Source organism: Manihot esculenta, chromosome 10, assembly GCF_001659605.2.
Source record: "Manihot esculenta cultivar AM560-2 chromosome 10, M.esculenta_v8, whole genome shotgun sequence".
NCBI classification, from domain to species: Eukaryota; Viridiplantae; Streptophyta; class Magnoliopsida; order Malpighiales; family Euphorbiaceae; genus Manihot; species Manihot esculenta.
In genome coordinates this window covers 21,129,449-21,153,269 of record NC_035170.2, presented here as the reverse complement: position 1 = coordinate 21,153,269, position 23,821 = coordinate 21,129,449, and the positions used below count along the sequence as shown (strand labels likewise).

General features: G+C 36.1%; 2 protein-coding genes across 3 annotated transcripts; one reads left to right on the top strand and one right to left on the bottom strand.

Moving 5' to 3' along the window:
- Nucleotides 1-7,119: 7,119 nt before the first annotated feature.
- Nucleotides 7,120-11,545, top strand: LOC110624113 (dual-specificity RNA methyltransferase RlmN). 2 transcript variants are annotated; one of them, XM_043960617.1, is made up of 8 exons: nt 7,120-7,324; nt 7,490-7,652; nt 8,116-8,226; nt 8,397-8,531; nt 9,389-9,493; nt 10,135-10,304; nt 10,397-10,496; nt 11,038-11,151. In XM_043960617.1, exons 1-8 carry the CDS (start codon nt 7,221-7,223, stop codon nt 11,089-11,091), a joined length of 942 nt encoding a protein of 313 aa, XP_043816552.1. In that variant the 5' UTR covers nt 7,120-7,220; the 3' UTR covers nt 11,092-11,151. The 2 variants fall into 2 exon arrangements, with proteins under 2 accessions (XP_043816552.1, XP_021624904.1); XM_021769212.2 differs by having other exon boundaries at nt 7,121-7,324; nt 11,146-11,545.
- A 1,469-nt stretch (nt 11,546-13,014) lies between these two features.
- On the bottom strand, nt 13,015-17,329 carry LOC110625094 (eukaryotic translation initiation factor 3 subunit A). The gene is made up of 4 exons (XM_021770628.2): nt 17,136-17,329; nt 16,085-16,352; nt 14,562-14,622; nt 13,015-13,906 (listed from the first exon to the last, which is right to left on the bottom strand). The coding sequence occupies exons 1-4, from the start codon at nt 17,207-17,209 to the stop codon at nt 13,302-13,304; spliced, it is 1,008 nt and encodes a 335-aa protein (XP_021626320.1). The 5' UTR covers nt 17,210-17,329; the 3' UTR covers nt 13,015-13,301.
- Between the last annotated feature and the right edge of the window lie 6,492 nt (nt 17,330-23,821).

Below are 23,821 nucleotides of genomic sequence, written 5' to 3'. Positions count from 1 at the left end.
TAGTTGAGGGCTATTGGTGACAAATTCATCCTTGAGATGATATATTTGTGATGTGATGCATTTCATGAAAGCATGTAATGAATGAACTGTTTTTATTGTTCCTCCTCATTGAGCTCTAGAGCTCATCCCACTCCCTTAACCCCAGTTTTGCAGGTCCTGAGATAGCTATGGAAAGTTAAAGTCAGCAAGAGTACAGAGGAAAGTTATGCTTGAATGTATGTTGTAATAGCATAGTGGACATGATGTAATTAAAAGATTAGTTGTAATGTAATGTATAAATAAGTACTATCATATACTGGATAGACTTGTGCTTTCCCTAGTGTCACTGCGATAGTGTGATGTATGACTAATCCCCTTGTACATGAATCCTGTTTTACGTTTCTTGATGAGAAATGTGTGAGTTGGGCTTAATGTATGGCGTTGATGTGATACCAGTGGGATGTGTTATAGATTAAAAAGGGTTTAATCCCTTGGACCACAGCAGATAGTAGTCCCTGGTATAGGCCCTGAGGGCCATTTCAGATTGTCATATCTGAAGAGCCGTAGTTAAGCCTACAGAGGTTTACAGGATTGTTGAGTATTGTTTTGTGCCATGTATGGGATTTATCAGGTACACAGAGAGTATAGTTGGCTGACTACGGGTCCCGGCGGCCTTAAGCCGATCTGGATCCTAGTGCCAGTGATGGTTCGGACCGTTACTGAGGGGTACCGGTTTCCGGGTCGTTACACATAGACTTAATACAAAGCCGATGGAATTTGTGCAAATATATAGAGTTCATAGTGGAGTAGAAATCAATTGTTATAAAATTAGAAACATTTCTCTTATAGGAAAGTTATTGAGCATGGTCGAGTAACTCTTCATTCATGGTGTTTTGTTCAATCTAGAATTGGGATATGTTACCTTTTAATAAAACTTCTCGAGTTAAAAATTGATAGATTTCCTCTCAATTTCGGTAAATATAAATGTAATGTTGATACAACTATATCTAATTTTAATTAGAAGGTTGGTTTTGGATACATTCTGAGGGATGATTCAAGTCTTTTTAGTTTGTTAGTTTAGGGGTCGAATAAGAACTATTCTAATTAGATTTCAATTAAATTAAACGCAGTGGAATAAATAAAAAAATAAAATTTTTCATCAACATCTATCACATTTAAATGAAAAAACATTAATATTAATGAGAAAATAAATATATTTTATTTTCTTTACACAAAAATACGGTATCATGCGTCTTAGTTGGATTGTCACAAATCACAAATTATTCAAGTGTTTGGTCTCTAACGATATCCACATAGAATTCGTCTTGGTTTGATTGTCGCAAATCACAAACTGTTCAAGCTTTTGGTCTCTAACGATATCCACATAAAATAGTAATCGAAAAATCTTAGAACCTTCTAAGGGATTGAAGGAGAGAAATTTTTTAGTGCTATCTTTCTGTCTTTCCTACAAATTCTACACGTTCTCAAAAGGGTTTCTACTAGGGAGAGGCACATACTCATGCACTTTTATATTAAAATTTTAGAGTTTTAGTATAATAATATTTATTTATTTAACTAATTAAATAAATAAATTAGAACTATAGTCTAAAATTTTAATAAACAAGTCATATAAATCTTAAACAATATTAATTAAGTCTCTACTTAATTAATTAGATGAAAATTGTAATGTTTTCAAATTGTAATTTTTTCTCAATGTTAATTTATATACAATCAAGTTCTACTTAATTTAACTTCTCGTTTTATTTTCTCACGTGATTATTTATGTGTGTAACCCATTAAGTTATAAATGTATCGGTAACAAATATAATTAACTAATTAATTAACTTAGCCATGCTTGGTAAGCAGGATTGGAACATTATTACTAGGCCTCATTCTTTCGTGGCCCGCGTTCCTAAGACTCGTTATTTTCCGACAACGTCTTTTTTTGAAGCTTCTTTGGGCCACAATTCTAACTTTTTGTGGCGTAGTATATGGGCGACTCGAAGTCTGGTTAAAGCTGGTGCTTATTGGAGAATTGGGAATGGCAGGTCAGTTTCTATTTGGTCTCACCCTTAGTTGAAAAAGGCGCCCGACTGATTGGTTTCTACACCCCCTCCTCCGAATTGTACTCTTTCTGTTGTTGCAGATCTTATGATTGGCCATAGATGGAATGAGAGTTTAATAGCTCAATTGTTCAATGACAGAGATAGGAGTTGTATTTTGAACATCCCTCTAAGTATTTCTTCGCACCCAAATGCGTGGTGCTGGAAGTTTGCATCCAAGGTCACTATTCTGTCAAGAGTAATTACAGATTTCTGGTTGCTAGGTTTCGACATAGGGAAGGTAGTGAGATATGGAGTCATTTTTGGAAGACGAAGGTGCCTCCTAAAGTGCTTAATTTCTGCTGGCGTGCTTTAGTTAATGTTGTTCCTTGCCTCTCTTTGCTTCAGTCCAGGAGAGTTCCGGTTGATTCGATGTGTCCGTTGTGTCATGAGGCTCCTGAGACTGTCTTGCATATTCTTGTTCAATGTCCTTTTGCCCGCAGTTGCTGGTTGAGTTCGCCTTTGGGTTGGCCTGCATTCTCCGCTGCCTCTTTTAAGGAGTGGTTCTCCTTAGCCTTCCTTACTGCTTCTGCGGAGAATGCTTCCTTTATTCTAATGATATCTTGGGCTTTGGTTATAGATTATAGGAAGTAAATATATTAATATAGGAAGTAAATATTGATAGATGGGTTAGTTGCTTAATCTTAGGGATTGTATAATTATAGACTTGATTTTCTTTCATGTTTAGATACCGTCTTTTATATATAAATATGTTGTAATCTTTCTTATGAAAGACAACATCAAATATTATATTTCTACATGGTATCAGAGCCAGGTTTGTAGAGATTTATTTTCTCTCTCGTCAAGTTTTAAATTTTTGGAGACTCAGGACTCCTGTTCTTTTTTGTTATCCATCTAGGATAATATTTGTCTCTCACCGTTCACCTAGAGAGGATGTCAAAGTCGCCTTGCAGCTCCCTTGTCAGATTTGTGGTTCGTTTGCCGTTTGGGTGTTGGGTGAAGGCGTCTTTTTGATACTATTCATTTGGGTTACCCATAGAGAGTAACTTTTGGAGTAACTTTTGGAGACTTAGGGCTCTGTTTATTTGGGTTACCCATAAAAGAGTAACATTTGGAGATTTAGGGCTCTGTTTATTTGGGTTACTCATTTGGAGACTTAGGGCTCTGTTCATTTGGGTTACTCATAAAGGATAACATTTGGAGACGTAGCGCTCTGTTCATTTGGGTTACTCATAAAGAATAACATTTGGATTACTCATAAAGAGTAACATGTGGATCTGTTCATTTGGGTTACTCATAAAGAGTAACATTTGGAGACTTAGGGCTTTGTTCATTTAGGTTATTCACAAAGAGTAACATTTAGAGACTTAAGGCTCTGTTCATTTGGGTTACTCACGTAGGGCTCTATTCATTTGGGTTACTCATAAAGGGTAACATTTGGAGACTTAGGGCTCTATTCATTTGGGTTACTCATAAAGGGTAACATTTGGAGATTTAAGTCTATGTTCATTTGGGTGATCCATAAAGGGTAACACTTGGAGACTTAAGACTCTGTTCATCAGGTATTGTTCACGAGAATTATTCATCAAGTATTGTTCATGGGAATTATTCATCGGGTACTGTTCACGAGTACTGTTCATCGGGGGTACTGTTCACGAGTACTGTTCATCGGGTACTGTTCACGAGTACTATTCATCGGGTACTGTTCACGAGTACCGTTCCTCGGGTACTGTTCATGAGTACTGTTCACGGATTCGAAATTCTATTCACAGTAAGGCGTTTTACCAAGCTGAGAAAATGTGGTCTTCCGTTCTAGTGCTGAATCTAAATGTCGAGTCATGGCAAAAACCGTTTGTGAAGTTTTGTGGGTACGCCAATTATTGGAAGAAGTTGGGTTTACAAATTCGGTGTCTGTTAAGTTGTATGGGACGAGTTGATTATATATGTAACAAGTTGGGCATGATTAACATTTATGCTCCAACTTGAGGGGGAGTGTTATAGATTATAGGAAGTAAATATATTAATATAGGAAGTAAATATTGATAGATGGGTTAGTTGCTTAATCTTAGGGATTGTATAATTATAGACTTGATTTTCTTTCCTGTTTAGATACCATCTTTTATATATAAATAGGTTGTAATCTTTCTTATGAAAGACAACATCAAATATTATATTTCTACAGTGGCATAACAGAAATAATGTTGTTTGGAAAGCTCAGGGTCGAACTGCGAGTGGTGTGTTTTTCATGGCACTGAATTTTTTGCAGCAATGGAGGGGGGCCTACTCTGATTCTGCCAGCTGCACCTGTAATACCCGGCTAGATCCTAGCATCGGAATCCCGACTTTCCGGCGGAATTTCCATCGGAATTTGGAATTCAAAGATGCCGGAGCCCTCTAGAAGGGTAAAATGTGTTTTCTAAAATGTTTTCACATGATTTTATGGTTTTAATGCAAAAGAAATTGAGTTTTGAAAAGAAAAGACCAAGGAGGGAAGAACCCAGGTTCGGCCGCCGAACATGGGGCTGTTTAGGGGGGCACGTTAGGCTTCCGAAAGTGGCTTTCTTTCGGCCGCCAAACGTGGTGAGGTTTTGGAAGCAGCTTTGGCCGCCGAAGGAGGTTTGGCCGGCCACCTATAAAAGGCCCTTTGTCCGGAAAATGAGCGAGTTTTCTCTCTCTTTTCGGGCATAGGTGAGTTCATGCTCTCCTTTGGTTGTTTTGACGCTTTTTCTTCAAATCCCTCAAGTTTTCATGAGTTTTATCTTTGTTTTGAAGAGTTTTGAGTTTAAGATCAAGTTTTGGAGCTTGAAGACCTAAGGAGCTAGATTTCTTCCATCTCCAAGTTAGGGATCGCACCAACCCTCGATCTTCAAGAGGTAAGTGTAGATCCACACCCTTTTCTTTGTTTTAAGTAAGTTTTAAGGAGTTTGATGCATGTGATAGAATAGATGTGCATGTTAAGGTTTATGTGGGTTTTATGCCCAATGTATGTTTATGTGATGTTATGTTGGGAGGTTTAAGTGAGTTTATGCCCTATATGCATGAGGGAGAGTGTATGCATGTTTGGGAGAGAGCACGTGAGGTTTTGGGTTGTTTTGGAAGGTTTGGAGGCTATTTGTGCATGAGGAGGCTGAGTTCTACCATTCTGGAAGAGCTCAGGTTCGGCGGCCGAAGGGACTTTCGGCCGCCAAACCTGCCTGTGGAGGCAAGCTTTTGGCTGCCGAACCCTGCCCCCGAAAGTTGGACTTTCGGCTCTGGAGGGGAGTTTCGGCCGCCGAAAGTGTCGCCGATCATGCATGAGTTTCGGATCTGGAAGAAACCTTCGGCCGCTGAAGGTGCCGCCGAAGGTGCATGGCTTTCAGCTCTGGAGGGACTTTCGGCCGCCGAAAGTGCCCTGTCCAGCCTTCCTTTGCATGATTTCTATGATTATTTTAAGATATTTTAGGGAGTTTTTGGGAGTTGTTTATGAGTTATTTAGATTGTGTTTGGCATCTCATTCGAGTCCACCTGTGTAGGATCGGACCTGAGGAACCGAGGAGGCCAGCAGTGTTAGCTATAATTTAATTTAATTAGATTAGAATAAATAAATTATTTATTTTATAATAAAAATTAAAAATTAAAAATAAAAATAAAAATAAAAATAAAAAGTTTAACTTCTTAAAAAATAATAGAAAAAAAATCAATCAAATAAATAAAAGTTTAACCTTTTTAAAAATTTAAAATTTCTTAATTTAATTATTCCCAATTAAATAAAATCTAAGCATCAAATGACACTTTAAATCTATTAAATCATACAATTTTATATACATTTAAATAACTTCCACTTTTAGCAAAAATAATATTTTTAATATTTACGATAATATAATTTTATATTTATAAAATAATTAAATTAAAAATTCTTTTTTATTATTTGATTAGAATTTTATTAATAAAAATTTTAAAAATAACATTTCACTTTGTCATTATAAAATAAATTTATTTAAATTTAAATAAAAAATATAATTTTTTTAAGGATTAATTATAAAAAAATCTTATATTTTTAATTCTATTGTAATTATATCTAATTTTTTTATCAATTAAACATTAATTTTTTAAAAGTACTTTAAATACACTCAATTATTATTTATACTGATACGTAACATCTATATTATGTTATCACTTTACGTCAGTAAAATTTAAAATTAATTATTTTACTTTTATTATAATTTTATTGTGTATTTTTATTTTTTATTAATTAAATTTTATTTGTACTTTGAAAACTTATAAAGTTATTAAATTACTTTTTTTATTATTAAATGTATTTAAAAATTATTATTTATATTATTATTTTTTTTTATTTTTATCAACAATTTTATAACTTCAATTTATCTTTTGATTTTATTTTGACTAAAATTACCCATTTTACTCTAATCTGACAAATATATTACTATTTAGCATTACTTAAAACTATAATTAAAAAAACTTTATTAAATATATTAATTGCGAAATATTAAAAAAATAATTTAAAATAATATTTAATATGCTTTAACTTAAAAATAATAAAATATTTTTTTAAAATATTTTTTATTATTTTTTTAATTTAAATATAATATTAATCTATCATTTTTTTAAATTATATTAATATTTAATGTGAATTTTAAAAAAAAATAATATATGGATTAAATATTTAATTATCTAATTTGACTTAATTAAGTGGCTAAATAAATATATAATTTATTGAAAATTATAAATTCAATTTCAATTTTTTTATCTCTTTAAAAAAATATTAATAAAATAAATAATTATAAAAAAAATATTTATACTTTTAATTTTATTATAATTTTATCTTTAATTTTTAAATTATTATTAATTTTATATTGAAATTCATGTGGAAAGTTACACGGTAATTCTAGCGGTCTTTAATGGCATGAGTAACAAATAACGGTCTTTAATGGCATAAGTAACAAATAACGGTAGAGCTAATTAAAATAATTTTAAAATATTAAAATTTAATTGATTAAAAAAATATAGGGCGTACAATTTTTTTTTTAGCCAACTCTTTTTTGAATGTACATGAAATAATAAATTTATTCAACGGAAAAAGGTTTATTGATTTAATTGGACATAAGCAAGTTGGAACTTGGAACCCATTTTCGCCTGACTACCTCCCGCTGTATACCCTGAAGCAGAAGCTGCATCTGTATGGCCGCAAAAAGGAGCTCTGGATCAATATTCGACGCTCCGGATCTCAGGAGAGAGTTTGAGAAAGTGGACATCAGTCTTAACTTCATCCCTTTCATTTGGAAGTATGATACACTTTAATCGCTCTCTTTTCATTTTTTGTTGTTTTGGTTATTTTCGGTTCTTTCTGTATGTGCAGAGTCATTTATGTGTTTATGTTTGTGATTTAGGTTTATTTTTTTAGTTATGTAGAGCTTAATGAGATTTTTTTGTTTTAATGGATAAGGAAGGTACGTGATTAAGAACCCTAACTGTAAGTGGGATGATATACCCAATTTGCCCTCAGCTGCATACCCACTCCTGCATTCCAAGTTCAGAACTCTTTCTTCCAGTCTTCATTCTGTTGTTGAATCAAATGATGGGGTCACCACCAAGTTGCTTATTAGACTTCAGGTACTCATTTTACATTTCTTCTCTTTTCTTTTTTCTTTTTTAGGTCTAAGGTAAAAGAATTAATATCAAAAGATCAAACACAGTTCCTGTTTTTTGTTCTTTATATCAAATAATTGAACAGTATTGCATTTTATGGTTTTTGTTATACCCAGAAAGGCAATAACTTTGGATGCAGATTAATCTCTAAAATGATGTTAGTTTTTGCTTTTTTATATGCCAGCTTATGTATGTTATGTATTTATTTCTCTCAATTGCCCAAAAAAAGAAATCTTATTAGCTTATCGTTGAGAATTTTAGTTTCAGTTAGTGTATTTCAATCTGGCATATTTATTTTTAATTGATACTTATGCACATTTTCTGAAAATATAAGTCACCATAGCTTTTGCAGTAAAAATAAGTGCTTGCATCTGTGTGTTCTTTTTTGTTTTTGCTAATTTTGGTTAGCTTTATCACTCTTATTCAGAATGGAGCTTTTGTGGAGGCTGTTATTATGAGATATGACACTCGTTTGGGAAAATATGGCGGAAAACCCCGTCCTGGTGGCCTAAGGTCAACTTTGTGCGTATCATCTCAGGTATGACCTTTGCTTCCATGTTATTAACTGACATTTCCCGCAAAGCTTAAGCTTTGTTTGGCAGGCCAACACATATGTAACTTCCTGTTCATAATGGAAATGATATGTTTTGAATATGAATGTTGAAAGTAGATGGATGCTAGTTTTAATTTGTTCTCTTTTGATTACAGGTTGGTTGTAAAATGGGTTGCAAGTTTTGTGCTACTGGAAGCATGGGATTCAAAAACAATCTATCGTCAGGAGAAATTGTTGAACAGTTAGTCCATGCATCATACCTATCCCAAATACGGAATGTTGTTTTCATGGTTAGTATATTTTGCTTTCTCTTATAACCCTTTATTGATATTGATTCAAACTTTAAACTGAGAAATTCTTGATTGGTACCCTCCCTGGCTTCATCACTGAGAAATGGAAAAAAGGTCCTGTATTTTCAGAGCACCCATTTGAGGGAAATGTTTTCCTTTCTATTGGCATCGTGGAATGCACTTTTGAAGTCTACCATTAAATATCTCTATTTTGTTCTCTAGAAATGTGAAAGCAAGAGAAAAAAGAGAGTGCCAAAATTGTATTGCTGCCTAAGGTTATGCAGAACTAATGCCATACTTGCATTGGTTCAGCCTTGTTATTTCTGATTTTTTTATATCTTATTTATATTGTCCCATAATGCCTTTCCCCTCAAAATTGTTACCCCGCTGAACATTTTTGTTTGTCCAAAATGTAGCTGAAATTATTCCATGCCTTGGTTTTGTTAGGATTTTAGAAACCCTAACAGAGCAGTTGAAAAGACAAAGAAGCAATTGACTATTGAGAGTAAAAAGAAAGAAGTCAGATGAGAGATGAGAGGAAAGAAAGAGGATATGTATTTCTGGAAATTGTGAGATGAATATTCCAGAAATATCTGTCTCTCTCTCTCTTTTATAGTATTTCAGCCCAGGTAACTGCTATTAATCATTTGTAGCTACTGGAAATACCTCCAGCTAGCTAGATTAACTACCTACAGCTTGCTACTCTAGCTGTTACAACTGCTTCCAGCTACTGTTAAGTAGCTTCTAACCAATAGCTGCCCCTGCTTATCCTTTCCCATTTCTTCCCTGGTGTCCCTCTTCTACTCTTTCTTCCCAGGCTCTCTCCTTTGACATATCAGTTTTCTACTTGTGGTCAGGGAATGGGAGAACCATTGAATAATTATGCTGCTCTGGTAGAAGCAATTCATGTTATGCTGGGACCTCCATTTCAGCTGTCACCAAAGAAAATTACAGTGTCAACGGTAAGTGGTTGCATCTTGGACACTTCTTTCTTTTTATATATGTTATGTTTTCCATTTGTCCCTTTCAGGTCTGCTAATATGAATTTTCTTAGACAGGCGACTAGATTTCATATTCATGTTCTCTAATCAAGTAGTCTACTAGATTTTCTGTAAATTTGCTTCCAGTGGGATGTGGAAGAATGGCCCTTTACTGCCTCTACTTTCTAGGATATTGATTAACTTTTACCTAAAAGAAAGGTGGAGGATAATAGTATTAAAAAAATCCAGTACACCTACTGTCTTGGAAGTTATGAAATGGCTTTAACATATAGATTTTTCACCATAGCTGAGATATGTTAAAATCCAACATTTCTGGCTGCTAGAGATGCCATAAGTAGGGCAAATTACTCTTTATCATTTTCTTCTCTTGATGTGCAATTGAGGACTGTTGTGAAGATAAGCTTTATGATATACGTGCATGGATATACACATAACCAGATGTTTATAGCAAGTGGATGAAATGTTCTCTAGAAGTGTTCTATTTTTTATTTTCTTTATATATTTGAGAAGACTTTCAATGTTTTATTTCTGGAAGTTTTCTGCATAAATGAATTAAAACTTCATGAATGTGGGCATTACTTGACTTGCACTGGCTGTTGTAGGTAGGGGTTATCCATGCTATTAACAAGCTTCAGAAAGATGTTCCCGGTTTGAACTTGGCAGTTTCATTGCATGCTCCGGTTCAAGATATCCGCTGTCATATAATGCCAGCAGCTCGGGCTTTTCCTTTAGAAAAGCTTATGGATGCTCTGCAAGTGTATCAAAAAAACAGGTAAGACATGGTCATGGCAATTCACTTTTCTGACGTAATTCTCTGCACGTACATTTTTTTGCAACTTATGCTTTCATCATCTTTTAATTCAGTCAGCAGAAAATTTTTATCGAGTACATAATGCTTGATGGGGTAAATGACGAGGAGCAACACGCCCATCAGCTTGGCAAGTTGCTAGAAAACTTTGAAGTGGTAAAGCTATAAAACTTTTAAAATTTAAAGCTATGTGAAATATTTTGATAACGTGCTGTCACAGTTCATACTCCATCAACTTTGATAATTTCATTCTATTACACCATGTTTTTTAAAAGAAAATTTTACTAGTAAGACTATGTGGTATGAAAAACTCTTAATCTTCCTTTTTGTTTTGAAAAATGCATTAAAACGTGTCTGGGATTTTATAAAATCAACTAATCAATTGGCCCTTCAATTTTATAAAAATGTCTATTAATTAATTCCTATATATTGAGGCATTTAAACTTTTTTATAATATTTAACAGCTAGAATTAATGAAGAAAGTAATTAGTAGACTTTTTAAAATTTTAGAGACATTTTAATGTGTTTTTCAAAATCGAGAGATTAATTAATAAATAATGAGTTTTGTAATACCACAAGATTAAATAATAATTGTTCCTAAAAAAATTGTGATTGCTGTTTGCTTTAAAAACATAATTATGGTTTTTCTGACACCGTGAATTCTTTGGCATTGCCATTGTGCTGATTTGTTTGATAGCGGAACTGTAAATGGCATGTATGGTCAGTTGTCTCTCAAACTCTTATTGCTTAACTTGAGTGGATGATGTACGCTTCATTTGAGACACTGACTTTCAAATCCAATCAGGTTGTGAACTTGATACCTTTCAACCCAATTGGTAATTTGAGTGAATTCAGAAGTAGTAGCGAGGAGAAAGTATCAAGATTCCAGATAATTCTAAGAGGAGTTCATAACATTCGGACAACAGTTCGGAAGCAAATGGGTCAGGACATAAGTGGTGCCTGTGGTCAGCTGGTCGTCAACTTACCTGATAACAGCTCCATTAATGGTCTCACTGACATTGAAGATCTTCATCTTCGATAGGTATAGAATTTGATGAACATTATTTTTTTTCCTTTTATTTTTTCTTTTATATATTTTGTACACTGCAAGGTGGTGATATAGCTGTAAAATTTTCTGGTTTTCAATTTTGAGGGGTCTAAGTAATTTTCTGGGTATTATTTATGAGAACACTCATAACTTAACTTGAATTCTAAATCCTACAATTTATCTTTAAATTTCCGTTTATTTTGTGGAAAATTGAGGAAATAATTTTTGTATTTTCTGCATTGAGGACTGCTAGAAAGATGGAATATGTTTTCAGGGAAAAATTAAAGTCACTAAAAAAGAAGAATTGAAAAATAAGCTTAAAGGATCAGCAAATGCACTTGGAGTCTTGGACTTAAAATTGGAATGATGATGTGAAGTCATAGTATAAATTTTGTTGAAATAAATAATAATTTAAATGGAAATCAATGAATTATAATATCATTTTCTTTAAATAATTAAGGGATTTAAATGTATTTTAGAAATGAAGGCCCTTTCATTCATTTTTTTTTTAAAAAAACACACGCTCATTAAATATACTAAAAAATCTAATATAATTATTGCGTCATACTTGTTATATAAAAGATTTAAAGGTCTTATCATTACAAAAGTCGTATTGAATGAAAAAAGTTTCAATGTTTATATTTAAAATTTTAATTTTAAATAATAAATTCAAACATTCCAATTAATTAATTGTGTTTTTTTCAATCTCGCTATTTAATTTTCATTCACTTTTATCTAAATTTAATGTAGAATGTAAAATAAAGAATTTATAGAATAAAATATATAATATTTTATTTTATTAAATATTAATATGTATATAATTTACAATAATATTAAGTATAGACATTTAATGAAATAATTTTAGGTAATAGAAATTTAATTGTGATAAATATTTATTATATATATATGATAAACATAAAATATATTGCTGTATAGTTATTAAAAAAAATTAGATACTACATTTTATTTCATCATTAATTTTTTTCATAATTTTTTTTTTACCAATAATTTTTTTCATATACAATTTAATTCTCTTGCCACTTTGGTAATCGACCGAGATATCCATAAAGGACTATTATTTAATGCTCGAGGTCAACTTGAAAGTGGCATTCAATGGGGGAACTGGAGATGGCTTATGTGTTGGGATCTAGAAAGATCGATGGCTCATGAACAGTGATGATGGTCTATTGTACTCGGATGTCTCTTTACTTGATGACACACCAACTATTTCACTACATTCGAAGCTCTGAGTTATCGCGGCCTTCATCATCATCATCCTCTGAGACATCATTTTCTCATTGAAACCCTCTGTGGTCATTGCAAATTCCACCCAAGACTAAGGTATTTTTATGGAGAGTTTTGCATGGAATCTTACTGTAAACGTTTCATATTCGTTCTCAATAATATGATTTTTTTAAAACAAAAACATAACAATTTAATTCTCTTCATCATAAATGTGACGAATTAAAAAAATTATTATTTAAAATTTAAAATATAAACATGAATTAATATAAACATTTTGACCTCTTAATGGTCTTGTAAAAGTAAAGATCCTTTATTTTAACCAAAATTTTTTTTTTCAAAAACTCAAATGCCTACAAGAACACAACAATAACTAAACTTTAATTCCAAACAAAAGTAAAAGATGATATTTACCTGAAATTTGGCGACAATTAGCAACTTAAGTTAAAATACCTCAAAAAAGCAAATAGTAGAAAATTTATGTCACTAAACAGATAGGCCAACTCAATGACGGAAATTGAAGTCACGAACACAAGTGATTCCAATTTCAACCTTGTGCTCAAAATGTCTTGGAAGAGCAAAAATATGAAAAAGTAAATATAAAACTTTTCCTCGGTTCTAAATGAACCAGACAGACCACATTATGCAGATCAATAACTCCATCCTCGTAGTTATGAAGCCAAGAGTTCCTCAACTTTTGCAATCTGATCCTCCTCATTCTTTGTGATTGGACTCCTATTAGCCTCATCATACAAATCATGCTTCCATTTTTCTACTCGAGTGCCACTTGGGCGATAACCTTGCCTTCCACTAAATCTCTCTCTTCCTCTGTAATTGCCGCCGCCCCCACCACCACCAGTGTATCTTTCCCTTGACATGATACTACCCCTCTGTGGTTCTCTCTTGTCTCCTAACACTGGCCTCTCATATCTATCAGAATGGCGAGGGTTTCGATCTCTTTCCTCTCTCCTTTCACTCACGAGATCCCTCCTCTCACTTACTGATGTGGGACGATCAGAATGACCCTGTCTTGCAGGCTCACTAGTTGCTTTCTCAGCATTTTCAGAGTCCACTGGAATTTTCTTCTCCCTAAATGCAGGTCTTTTCCTCACAGGTGGTGCTGGTTCAGCCTCCATTTTGAAGAAACCATCATGGCGCCAGACATTGTCCCCCCCCTTAGCTTGTGCTTTTTCATCTCTTTGCCGTGAATCATAAGTTGATGACTTGTCCATCGCTCTTTCATTTCTGACATCCTTTGAATCCCTCCATTGACGCTCTTTAACAGAAAGGAACATCAAGTGTCATATTTTCAACAAGCCAATAATAAAGGGGAACTCATGACTCAAAATTAACAGACATAAATATGGACCACTGGACTCTTGTAATTCCATGACATCTATGCATCTTTGCTACATAGGTGATTCCTAGAAGCCTCCACATGCCAAAAACATGAGGCACAACAAACAGCTTTAGAACAGGCAAATCCCGTAGCCAACTTTAGAAATTAAACATCAAAATTTCAAAAATGAAACAATTGATAGGACAAGCTATGCACAAACAAAAAACAAGACAATAAAAGGAAGAAAATAAATGCCAGTAGAAACAAACGAGGAGAGATGCCACATAAAATACCCAAACATGCATATTCACCATCACGCAGAAAGGTAGAAATAATAATGTGTATTTGTTGCAAGAGGGTTAAGATAGACGGTGATATCCTTGCAGCATTATATACAATTTCTTAGAAAAGAAAATAAATAGACAGCAATATTAAAAAAAAATACTCCATATCTGCATGAACATGATTCAAATAGAAGTAATCTAACCACAATGCAGCAAAAAATTAAAAAATGAAAATGGATAAAAACATATTTAGGAAAATGAAGAGAAAAAAAAAATAACAGATACCCTGCAAGTAAAATACAACTCACCAGCAGTTGCTCTCCGACCAAAGTTTCGACCAACTTGCGCGGCATTACCACGCTCATCGTGCTGTTAAAAGACATGCACAGGCAAGCCTAAGATTGTTATATACATGGAGGCTTTGGAAGGCATGGGCCGGACCGGACAACAATCCCGCTACATCAGCCCAGAAAAAAAGGTTTGGAATTTCATACACTGAATGGAAACCAAGTAATTAAGATCTAGAGAAACTTTGCTCATTTAATTAGTACAGATGATGAATATAGAGCGTGAAAATATTCAACCTATTCCTTTGGCCCCACATGCAAAAAGATGCATGTGTTCATCACTATATTAGAGAGGTACACCCTGTCACTTTTCAGCACATACCTGAATCATTTACTTCCACTCATTTAGAAGAATTCATGACACACGTTAGCTTCTACATTCTTTTGATAACAAAATTCATAATACGAGTTATTTATTAAATGCCATAAAATGGTACTGGAAAGTCTGCCCATGTATGCGTTTCCAAAATAGAAACTATTTGACATCATATGACAATTAAATTTGCTCTATTCGGTTTTAAATAAAGGCCCCATTTGGTCACTGTATTAAAGTTGTGTTTTCTTGCATTTTGTTATCTCAGAAGTAAAAGGCAAAAAGGCAATGGTTGGTTAGATAACCAAGGCACATTTTTTTTAAGAAAAGAGCATATTTTTCCCTTAAAAAAAGAATAATTGTTTAAAAAGCTTTTTTACTATTTTACGTAAGGAGATTCATATATTTACTCAGCTTATTATTGCATTTTATTCATAAAAATATCAAATTTGTAAAACAATATCAAAATAGCAAAAAGATACGGACGATATCAAGTCTCAAACCATGCCATTAAACAAGTGATGCACTTAAACTTACTTTCCCTTAACCATGGTTTTAAATCCCAACAACTGGTAAAGATTCAATGGAGAAGTGAAAGATTCATAAGAAAATAGAAAAATTTAGATGGAAATTTGAGAAACAGTAGTTAAAATACCACAGACCAGAAAAACACATGAGAAATGTTGTTTCCCTATCTGCCTTAGGGCAATAAATAAGGTACCAGCTATTACCGTTATCATTAAGTAACGGTCATTATGGCCGTTACAGCAAAAAATTTTCCTGCCTTTAGAAAATGAGTGTGACAGTAACAGGCCCTCAAAAAACCTATAAACAATGGCTGTTATATTTATTTAAAACAATGCTTAATGCACATAGAGTTATCTTTTGGGTATTCCCAAAAAAAATCATATGGAAGAGAACTTGATATATACATATATACATATATGTATATACATATGTACATATATATATACATGAGAGCATTCAGCCTAGTCTGTAAGATGTTATGTCCAAGAGAAAATCAGACATCCTCAAAAAATAGGATTGTAATACCAAGGAATAACTAGAGCAAAAGATTAATCCATCACCAAATAGCAAGATAATAAGATCAATGTTAAGAAAAACAAACTAGCATAAGTCAAAGCAATGGGTACTTGTAAGTAATGAATACCTGATAATAAGATCGAGACCGAGGAACTTCAGTTGGATCAGAATGCTTGCTTCCTTCATGATGTCCATTGGGTTTCTTGTCAGTTTCCTTGCTGACACTACCAGACTCTGCCTTGGACTCAGGTGCTGAAGAAGCCTCGAGAGGCAACGCATCTTGCAGCCGTCTGCGATGCTTTTGATCCCGATCTGCATGATCTTCAACATCCAAGTTGGTATTGCTAGGAACTCTCTCAGTCTCTGGTTTTCCATCCCTCCTAGACCTCTTAGGACTAACACAGGGAAAAACATAAGCCATGTTATGATTCAAAATTACAATAAAAAACCTCATGAAAAGAGAACTGAAGGCATAAATATTCCATCTGAAACCATGTCTAGTGCATGATTCCAATTTCGAAATAGTAAACCAACCACCAAGGGGAGTTGGCTACACTGGAACGCCCAAGGTCAATTCCACGAGGAGGTCACCATTTGAAACTGGGCTACCAATATATGGATTAGTAGTGTCAAAATCAAACTGTTAAAATCTTTCCATCCACCATAGATGGCGACAGAAAAGGGAAAAAAAAAGTGGAGATTTTTTTAAAAACATTTAAAAAAAAAGATGCAAAAAAGATGCAATCATGCAAAACAACCTCATTTACAAATGGCTAATACTTTCGACATTTCATGATGGATGCAATATAAATATCAGATCTCAGAACTCTACAATTAGTGGGTACAAGCTCTGCACCTAAATACAGACATTATTTTATCCACCAATCCCAAGGGTTCTTCACACAAAGTTAGAGTCCTCAATGCCTTGAAGAATAACAGCTGAAATCTCTCATCTCACACTTCCTCAGGCCATCAATAATCAGTAAAAAAACACAGGTTTTGCATTGCAAAATTCAATACAACATCAACTGATCAAATGAATGTGATGAACAAGGTCCAAAGACGTCCACAATAGATACTTCAGTGAAAGTTTTCCATCAAAATATAAAACCAAGAAAAAATAAATAAATCTAGAGCCACAAAAACCCTAAAAAGTATCTACGCGAAAGAGTTGGTACCTGGGTTCCCTGTCGAAGCCTGAACGATGCCGTCTAGAGTCGGAATCCCGAGCATCTCGTTCTCGTCGTGACATGGTTAACGAGAGAAAAATATGAGGAAGTAGATTAGGGCTTCTGCTGCTTCAGATCCTTCCCTGCGCTGCGAATTGTAATTGAGGGTCTTGTGAAGTGGATATACTGTGGGGCCTTTCTCCCAAACATCTGTCTATGAGTTTTATTTTGGCATGTCTGACCAAAATAAATAAATTTATTATTTAATTTCTATATTAAAAAAAATTTTAAAAACTTTATTAAAATATTTTGATATTTTAATTTATTATTTAATTTTGTAATTTAAACAAATTAAATAAACTTATTAATTAATTATTTATTTTTTAGATAAAATTAAAAGAAAAAATAAGAAATAAATTTTTAAAAAATATTTGACTAATCCTTTTATATTTGGGAGTATTTTAAATTTTTTTATAATATTTAATCGTTAAAATTAATAAAATTATTAATTAATAAAATTTTAAAAATATAAGAAATATTTTAAATATTTTTTAAATTAAAAAATTAATTTATGAATTTTTTATAATATAAAGACTGCCTAATAATTTTAAAAAAATAAAATTTGTAATATTTTAAACTTTCAACAACAGTAAAAATGAAAAAGTAAATATCAACTGTGACTATTTTACAAGTTTAATAAAATTTTAAAAATTATATTATAATTCGTTGTTAACTTTTATATTTTAGTTATAATTATATAATAAATTAAAAAATTTTAATTTTATTATTTAATTTTTAAAGTTTTATAATATATATATATATATATATATATATATATATATATATATATATATATATATATATTAAAGGTTATTTTATAAGTCTAATAAAATTTTAAAAATTATATTATAATTCATCGTTAATTTTTATATTTTAGTTATATAATAAATTAAAAAATTTTGATTTTTTTATTTAATTTTTAAAGTTTTAGTTATAAATGGTGAATTATATTCAAGATTTGAGGTTTTTTAATAGAATTTTTTATTTTTAATATTTTAGACCAGTTTCCGTTGAGAAAAATATTTTTATGAAAGTTTTCAGTAAAATTTATTTTTTAAATTTTAAAGATATTATTAGTATTAGTGATGATTTGAGATCCAGAAAATAGGATTTTATAAAGCGTTATGTAAGCTTAGCAAAAAAAAAAGCTCCCTGAGAAGAGAGTGTTTCTTCCTTTTGTAACGACCCCAAAATGGACCGTCACCGGCGCTAGGATTCAGGTCGGCTTAAGGCCGCCAGAACCTGTAGCAAGCCTGCTATACTCTCTGTATATCTGTAAATCTCATACATGATCATATATTTTCTGTGAAAATAAAAACTCTTTTCTCTGTACCAAGGCTTAACCTGTGCATGCACTATCTCTGTACTCTGTACTCTGTACCCCTGACTAGAGCTTGCTCTAGACGGGTAAATTCATACCTGTTAAGCCTGATTTTTCACATACTCTATAAAACATATACATATACAGATCATGTACATAACAAAAGATTTACAACACAAACATTACTAAGTCAAGCACATTTCTAACTTTATACACAACTATTATATCTCTTTAATATTACATGTCCACTCTAAGCTATTACAAATCTCTTTACTCTTTCTGTACTCTGCTGGACTTTCCTTGTACACTGTACACTGAACCTGCAAAACTGGGGTTAAGGGAGTGGGATGAGCTCTATAGCCCAGTGAGTAGAACAGTAAAATATATCAGTAAAACATGATCTAATGGAATGCATCATAACACAGACAATCCACATCAAGGTAAACCTGTCACCACATAGTCCCGATAACTCTGTGCCAGGGCATAGAATCGAGCACCTGGTCTTCCTGTCATATATATATATATGTGTATATAACACCTCTGTACTTACCATTGCCAGGGCGTAGTCAAAGGCTCCTGGTCTTTACTATATACCTGCCAGGGCGTAGTCAAAGGCTCCTAGACTTCTCTATACCTGCCAGGGCGTAGTCAAAGGCTCCTGGACTTCTCTCAGAGACTATTGGATCATTCAGCATTCACCCACATCAACAAATAACTATGCAATGCAACATATTCGTGGATTCTAATGCAATCAACCTACTGCATAACCATGATGCGTGATATATACTAAAAACATTCCATTTCTCAATGAAAAGAATTAAGTTTAGTTCCACTCACCTCTGGCTAACTGAACTGACTCTGCAGGCTCTGACAACTCTGGAGCAGTACTCACTACTGCTCTCTCTGGTTCCTCTAGTCTGTACCTATACAGATGGACTCAAATGAGGGACCAAACTAGCTTATGAACAACTCTATTAAACTCCCCAAGAATCCCCTTAACCTCACTCTAAAACTCATGCAAAGCATGCAAAAGAAAGGCTGGACAGAACACTTTCGGCGGCAGGTTCGGCGGCCGAAAGTCCTCTCCAGAGCCGAAACTCATGCACCTTCGGCGGCCGAATCTCATCTTTCGGCAGCCGAACCCTTTCGAGGGCTAGTTTCGGGGGCTAAAAGGCACTCCAGAGACGAAAGTCTCTACCCTTCGGCGGCACCTTCGGCGGCCGAACTTCCCTCCAGAGCCAAAAGTCCAAAAGCTCGGGGGCAAGCTTGGGCAGCCGAAGCCACCTCCTCATGGGTTCGGCGGCCGAATGTACCTTCGGCGGCTGAACCTGAGTTCATCCGCAAGGCAGAAACTTGCTCTGCCTCTTGCCAAATGCACAAAACTCCCCCCAAACTCAACCACCTCACTTCCTTCACTTGCAGATACCCAAGTATGTGCTCAAAGGGGTCAGAAACTACCTTAAAACCCCAAACACAACACAAACAACACAGAAACAAGTTGTACTCACAAAATCATCAAAACCTCACACATAACCCTATTCATGCAACTCTCCCCCAAAACCACATAAAACCTTCAGAAAACATAAAAACAAGCTCAGGATCTTCACTTACCTCTTGAAACCAAGAAGATGAACGATCCTAACGTGGAGTTTTGAAGCAACTCTTCTTCAAACTCTCCAAAGTTCACAACTTTGTGTTTTTAGCTCAAAACCTTCAAAATAACATAAAACTAATCAAACCTTTGCAAGATTGGATGAAAACATGAAAGAATACTCACAAAGGACAGGGTCTCACCTCAGAAAGTGAAAGAAAACGGTGATGTTTATCCTTTCAACCGACTGAGGGCCTTTTATAGGTGGCTGGCCAGACCACCTTCGGCGGCCTATCGTGAAACTGAAAGCCATGCATGTTCGGCGGCCGAACCTCAACTTCGGCGGCCGAACCTGGCTTTTCTGCCTTGGTTCATTTCACTCAAAACTCATTTCCTTATGCTTTAAAACTATGAAACATACCAAAACATGTTAAAAAAAACATAAATCTAACCCTTCTAGAGTCTTCCGACATCCCGGACTCCATCAGAAAATAGAATTCCGATGCCGGACTCTAGCCGGGTATTACACCTTTTATCTGTTTCCATTGTCTGTTAGTGACGTGTAACGGCCTGGCTCCCATTGGGCCACCTGTCTTTGCCATACTGATACGATCGTACGAGGATATCAGATTTCTGTCCCATGCATAATGGCCTCGGATTCCCCCCAGGCGCGCATGTGGATGGACCCACAAGTCAGACGGGTCGATCCCCTTCCTGATTCTGAGCTGGGCCTGAAGATTGGATTAAAGTTGAGCCCAGGTAGGATCTGTCTAATGGACCGCGGGGACTGGGTCGGCCTGGTTGAGGAAGCTAACTGGAGCTCGGTCTTAAAGCCGAGCGGACCGGACCTGGCTCATGCGGGAGACTAGAAGGCTTCCAAATAATGGGCTGGTACCATGGGCCTGGCCCCAGACAGGGGTGAAGAGATCCAGCAGTCATTAATTGCCCCTTTACCTTCTCATCAGCTATTGTCCGACTGATGAGGGGATAAATATCGAGAGTAATAATGACCGCGCCGCCCCAAGACAAAACTGCTCAAAACATCTTTTCGGCTCTTCATTGTTTCAAATTTCATTTCCTGTCAGTTTCCTCAGAACGTTCGCTCTTCTCTGTTCTACTGCTCTCTTTGCTTTCCTTTGCTCATCCGCCCCAATCGTTTTTCAGGTATGCCTCTCCTTTTACCATGGATAGTTCTAGCCTCCTTGATGTCGTCAACCTAGAGTCTAGCATCACCCCGTCCAACATTAGGAGTTTCATTTCCAGGGAATATCTTGATACTCCTCTTTTTCACATCCGGGCTCCTTACCATAATGAGAGGATTGTTCTCCCTGATCCTTCTCCCCCTAGCCTAGTCGACCCTCAAAGAGACGTCAGTCTAGTCTTCTTCCTCAAGCAGAGGGAGTATGGTTTGTCTTTCCCCTTTTCTCCGTTCTTCAAAGAGGTCTTCCAGTATTTCGAGATCACTCCTCGAATGCTAACCCCTAATTCTATTCTTTTCATGTCTTCCTTTGAATCTGTTTGTCTGAGTTGGGGGTTCACACCCACAGTTCATCTGTTCGTCAGCTTCTTCAGGTTGGTCAAAGCGAGCCAAAAATTTTACTACTTTGCCCCTCGAGGAGGACTGTCCATCTTCACGGGCTATAAGGACTCTATCAAAGGCTGGGTAGAGGGGTTTTTGGTGGTAGAGTTGAAGAAGGAGACGGGGTTGGCTTGGGAGTTTGATCTTCCCTGGGAGGATGTCTCTCTGGGTTGCAATGATCTGCCCTAGTTGAGCCTTTTTGACCAGGTCGGATACCTTCGACTGACTTCTGTGGAGAAGAAGTATGACGTCGAAAAGTGCTTGTTCGCGTCCAATCTTCGGGATATTAAGGACGCGGGTATCTTATTTTATCTACCTGCGTTAATTTTGTCTTTATGATGCTTTGCTGAGAATGGTCCTAACCTGCCTTATTTTTGTGGCTCTTACAGCTTCTTCAGTGAAAATGGACCAGATCAAGCCCCCCAAGAACCTCGTGCTGTCCCGGGAGAGCATGGATGCTGCTCTGGATGCCCTCCTGGCTGGGCAATCCGTGAGGGAGGCTACTCAAAGGGTGGCCGAAGTTATCTCTTCTAAGTCGGCTATCCGACCTCCTCCTCCTCCGGTCTCCTCTCAGGCTCCTAGACCGAGCTCTCGACGTAGCCAGTCATCTTGTCCCTCTGGTCGCAGCAGGTCGGGCTCAGCTCACCAGTCCTCTCAAGCCCCCCAGCCTCGATGTGCTTCTACTGAGAGGACAGAAGAGACTCCAAGGATTATTTCTGAAGTGGATGAGGATGCCGGGCTGGCGAGGACGGATCCCGCCCTTCCTCCTGTGGACGCTTCTGATGTGAGGCTTGAAGTCCCCGCTATTGCTGAGGAGGAGGTCCCCAAGGTGGGGCTCGAGGCTCCCATTACTGAAGAGAAAGCTCCAGGGAAAAGAAGGGAGGTCATTCTTGTAGACGAAGATGTCCAGGAGGCCCCTACCGGAGATATTGGATCCGGCCCTGTTAATGACGGAGGAGTCACAGAGAAGGCTGGGGACAAGCGTCCTGCCTCCCCCGAAATGTCTGCCCCAGCTCCTGCTCGGAAGAAATCCATGGCTTCCAAGGGATCAGCTCCAGCTCTCCCTCCTATTGGAAAGAAAAAGGAAGCTTCCAAGGGATTAGCTCCAACTCTCCCCCCTCTTGAAAAGAAGAAGGATGTTCCTGTGATACCCCTGTTGTCTGCTCCTGACAACGACATTTTGAACGAGAAGGACATCACTCATCAAACTCCGGCGAGCGTTGTAGTGGAGATCTTGCGGGAGCGGATGTTCGGGGGAATCACGGAGGCTTCAGACTCTCGTCTGCTTGCTTTGACTGGCCATTTGGCTGGCTTCACACGAGAGCAGGCAGCCTTCCGGTCTCTACCTCGAGGGGAGCTTGGAGATAGGATCAGGGAGATGCTCCTGATGGTAAGTTATTTGTTTCGATTTCTGCTCGTATTCTAATTTTCTTTGTTTCTTTGTTCTGACAGTTTTCTCTTTTTGTACTAGGTGATGGGCCTCTTCATGGAGGTGGACGCTCGTGACCTCTCTCTCCGAGAATCTGTTGATCGTCGGATCGAGGAGGCGCGTCTGGAGGAGAACCTGTCTGCGACCAGTGATGCCAGGAGCAACCTTGTGGCAGCTCGAGAGCATTCTAGGTCCCTAGAGGCGGAGTTGTCTCACGCCCGGAGGGTTCTTAAAGAGTCTGACGAGAGGGCAGCGGCTGCTGAAGTCCACTGTCCTCCACGGTAGATGCCCTTGTGAAAGGGACGAGGCTATAAACCAGAGGGACGAGGCCCAGCGTCAGTATGAGGCCTTGAAGGCTGATTTCGAAGGAGCCCAGGCTCGTCTTAACAAGGTGGAGGTCCAAAAGGAGGGGGCGCTAGCTCGGGTGGAGGTTCTCGAGCAGGAGCTGAGTAAGAGTTCTGATCGCATTAGAGATTTGGCCTTAACGGCAGAGAAGTTTAAACTTCACAATCAAAAGCTCTGCCATGAGGTCAAAACTTTGGAGCATAGATGCTCAGCCCTGCTCGAGGATGCCAGACTCGCTGAAGACAGGGTCCAGCTGGAGTGTGAAAGGCGTCTGATGGAGTATAAAGAGTCTCCCGAGCTGAAAAAAGAGATCGAGCAGGCCTGTGAAGCTCGCCTCCAGGATTACAAGAGTTCTTCTGAATTTAAAGCC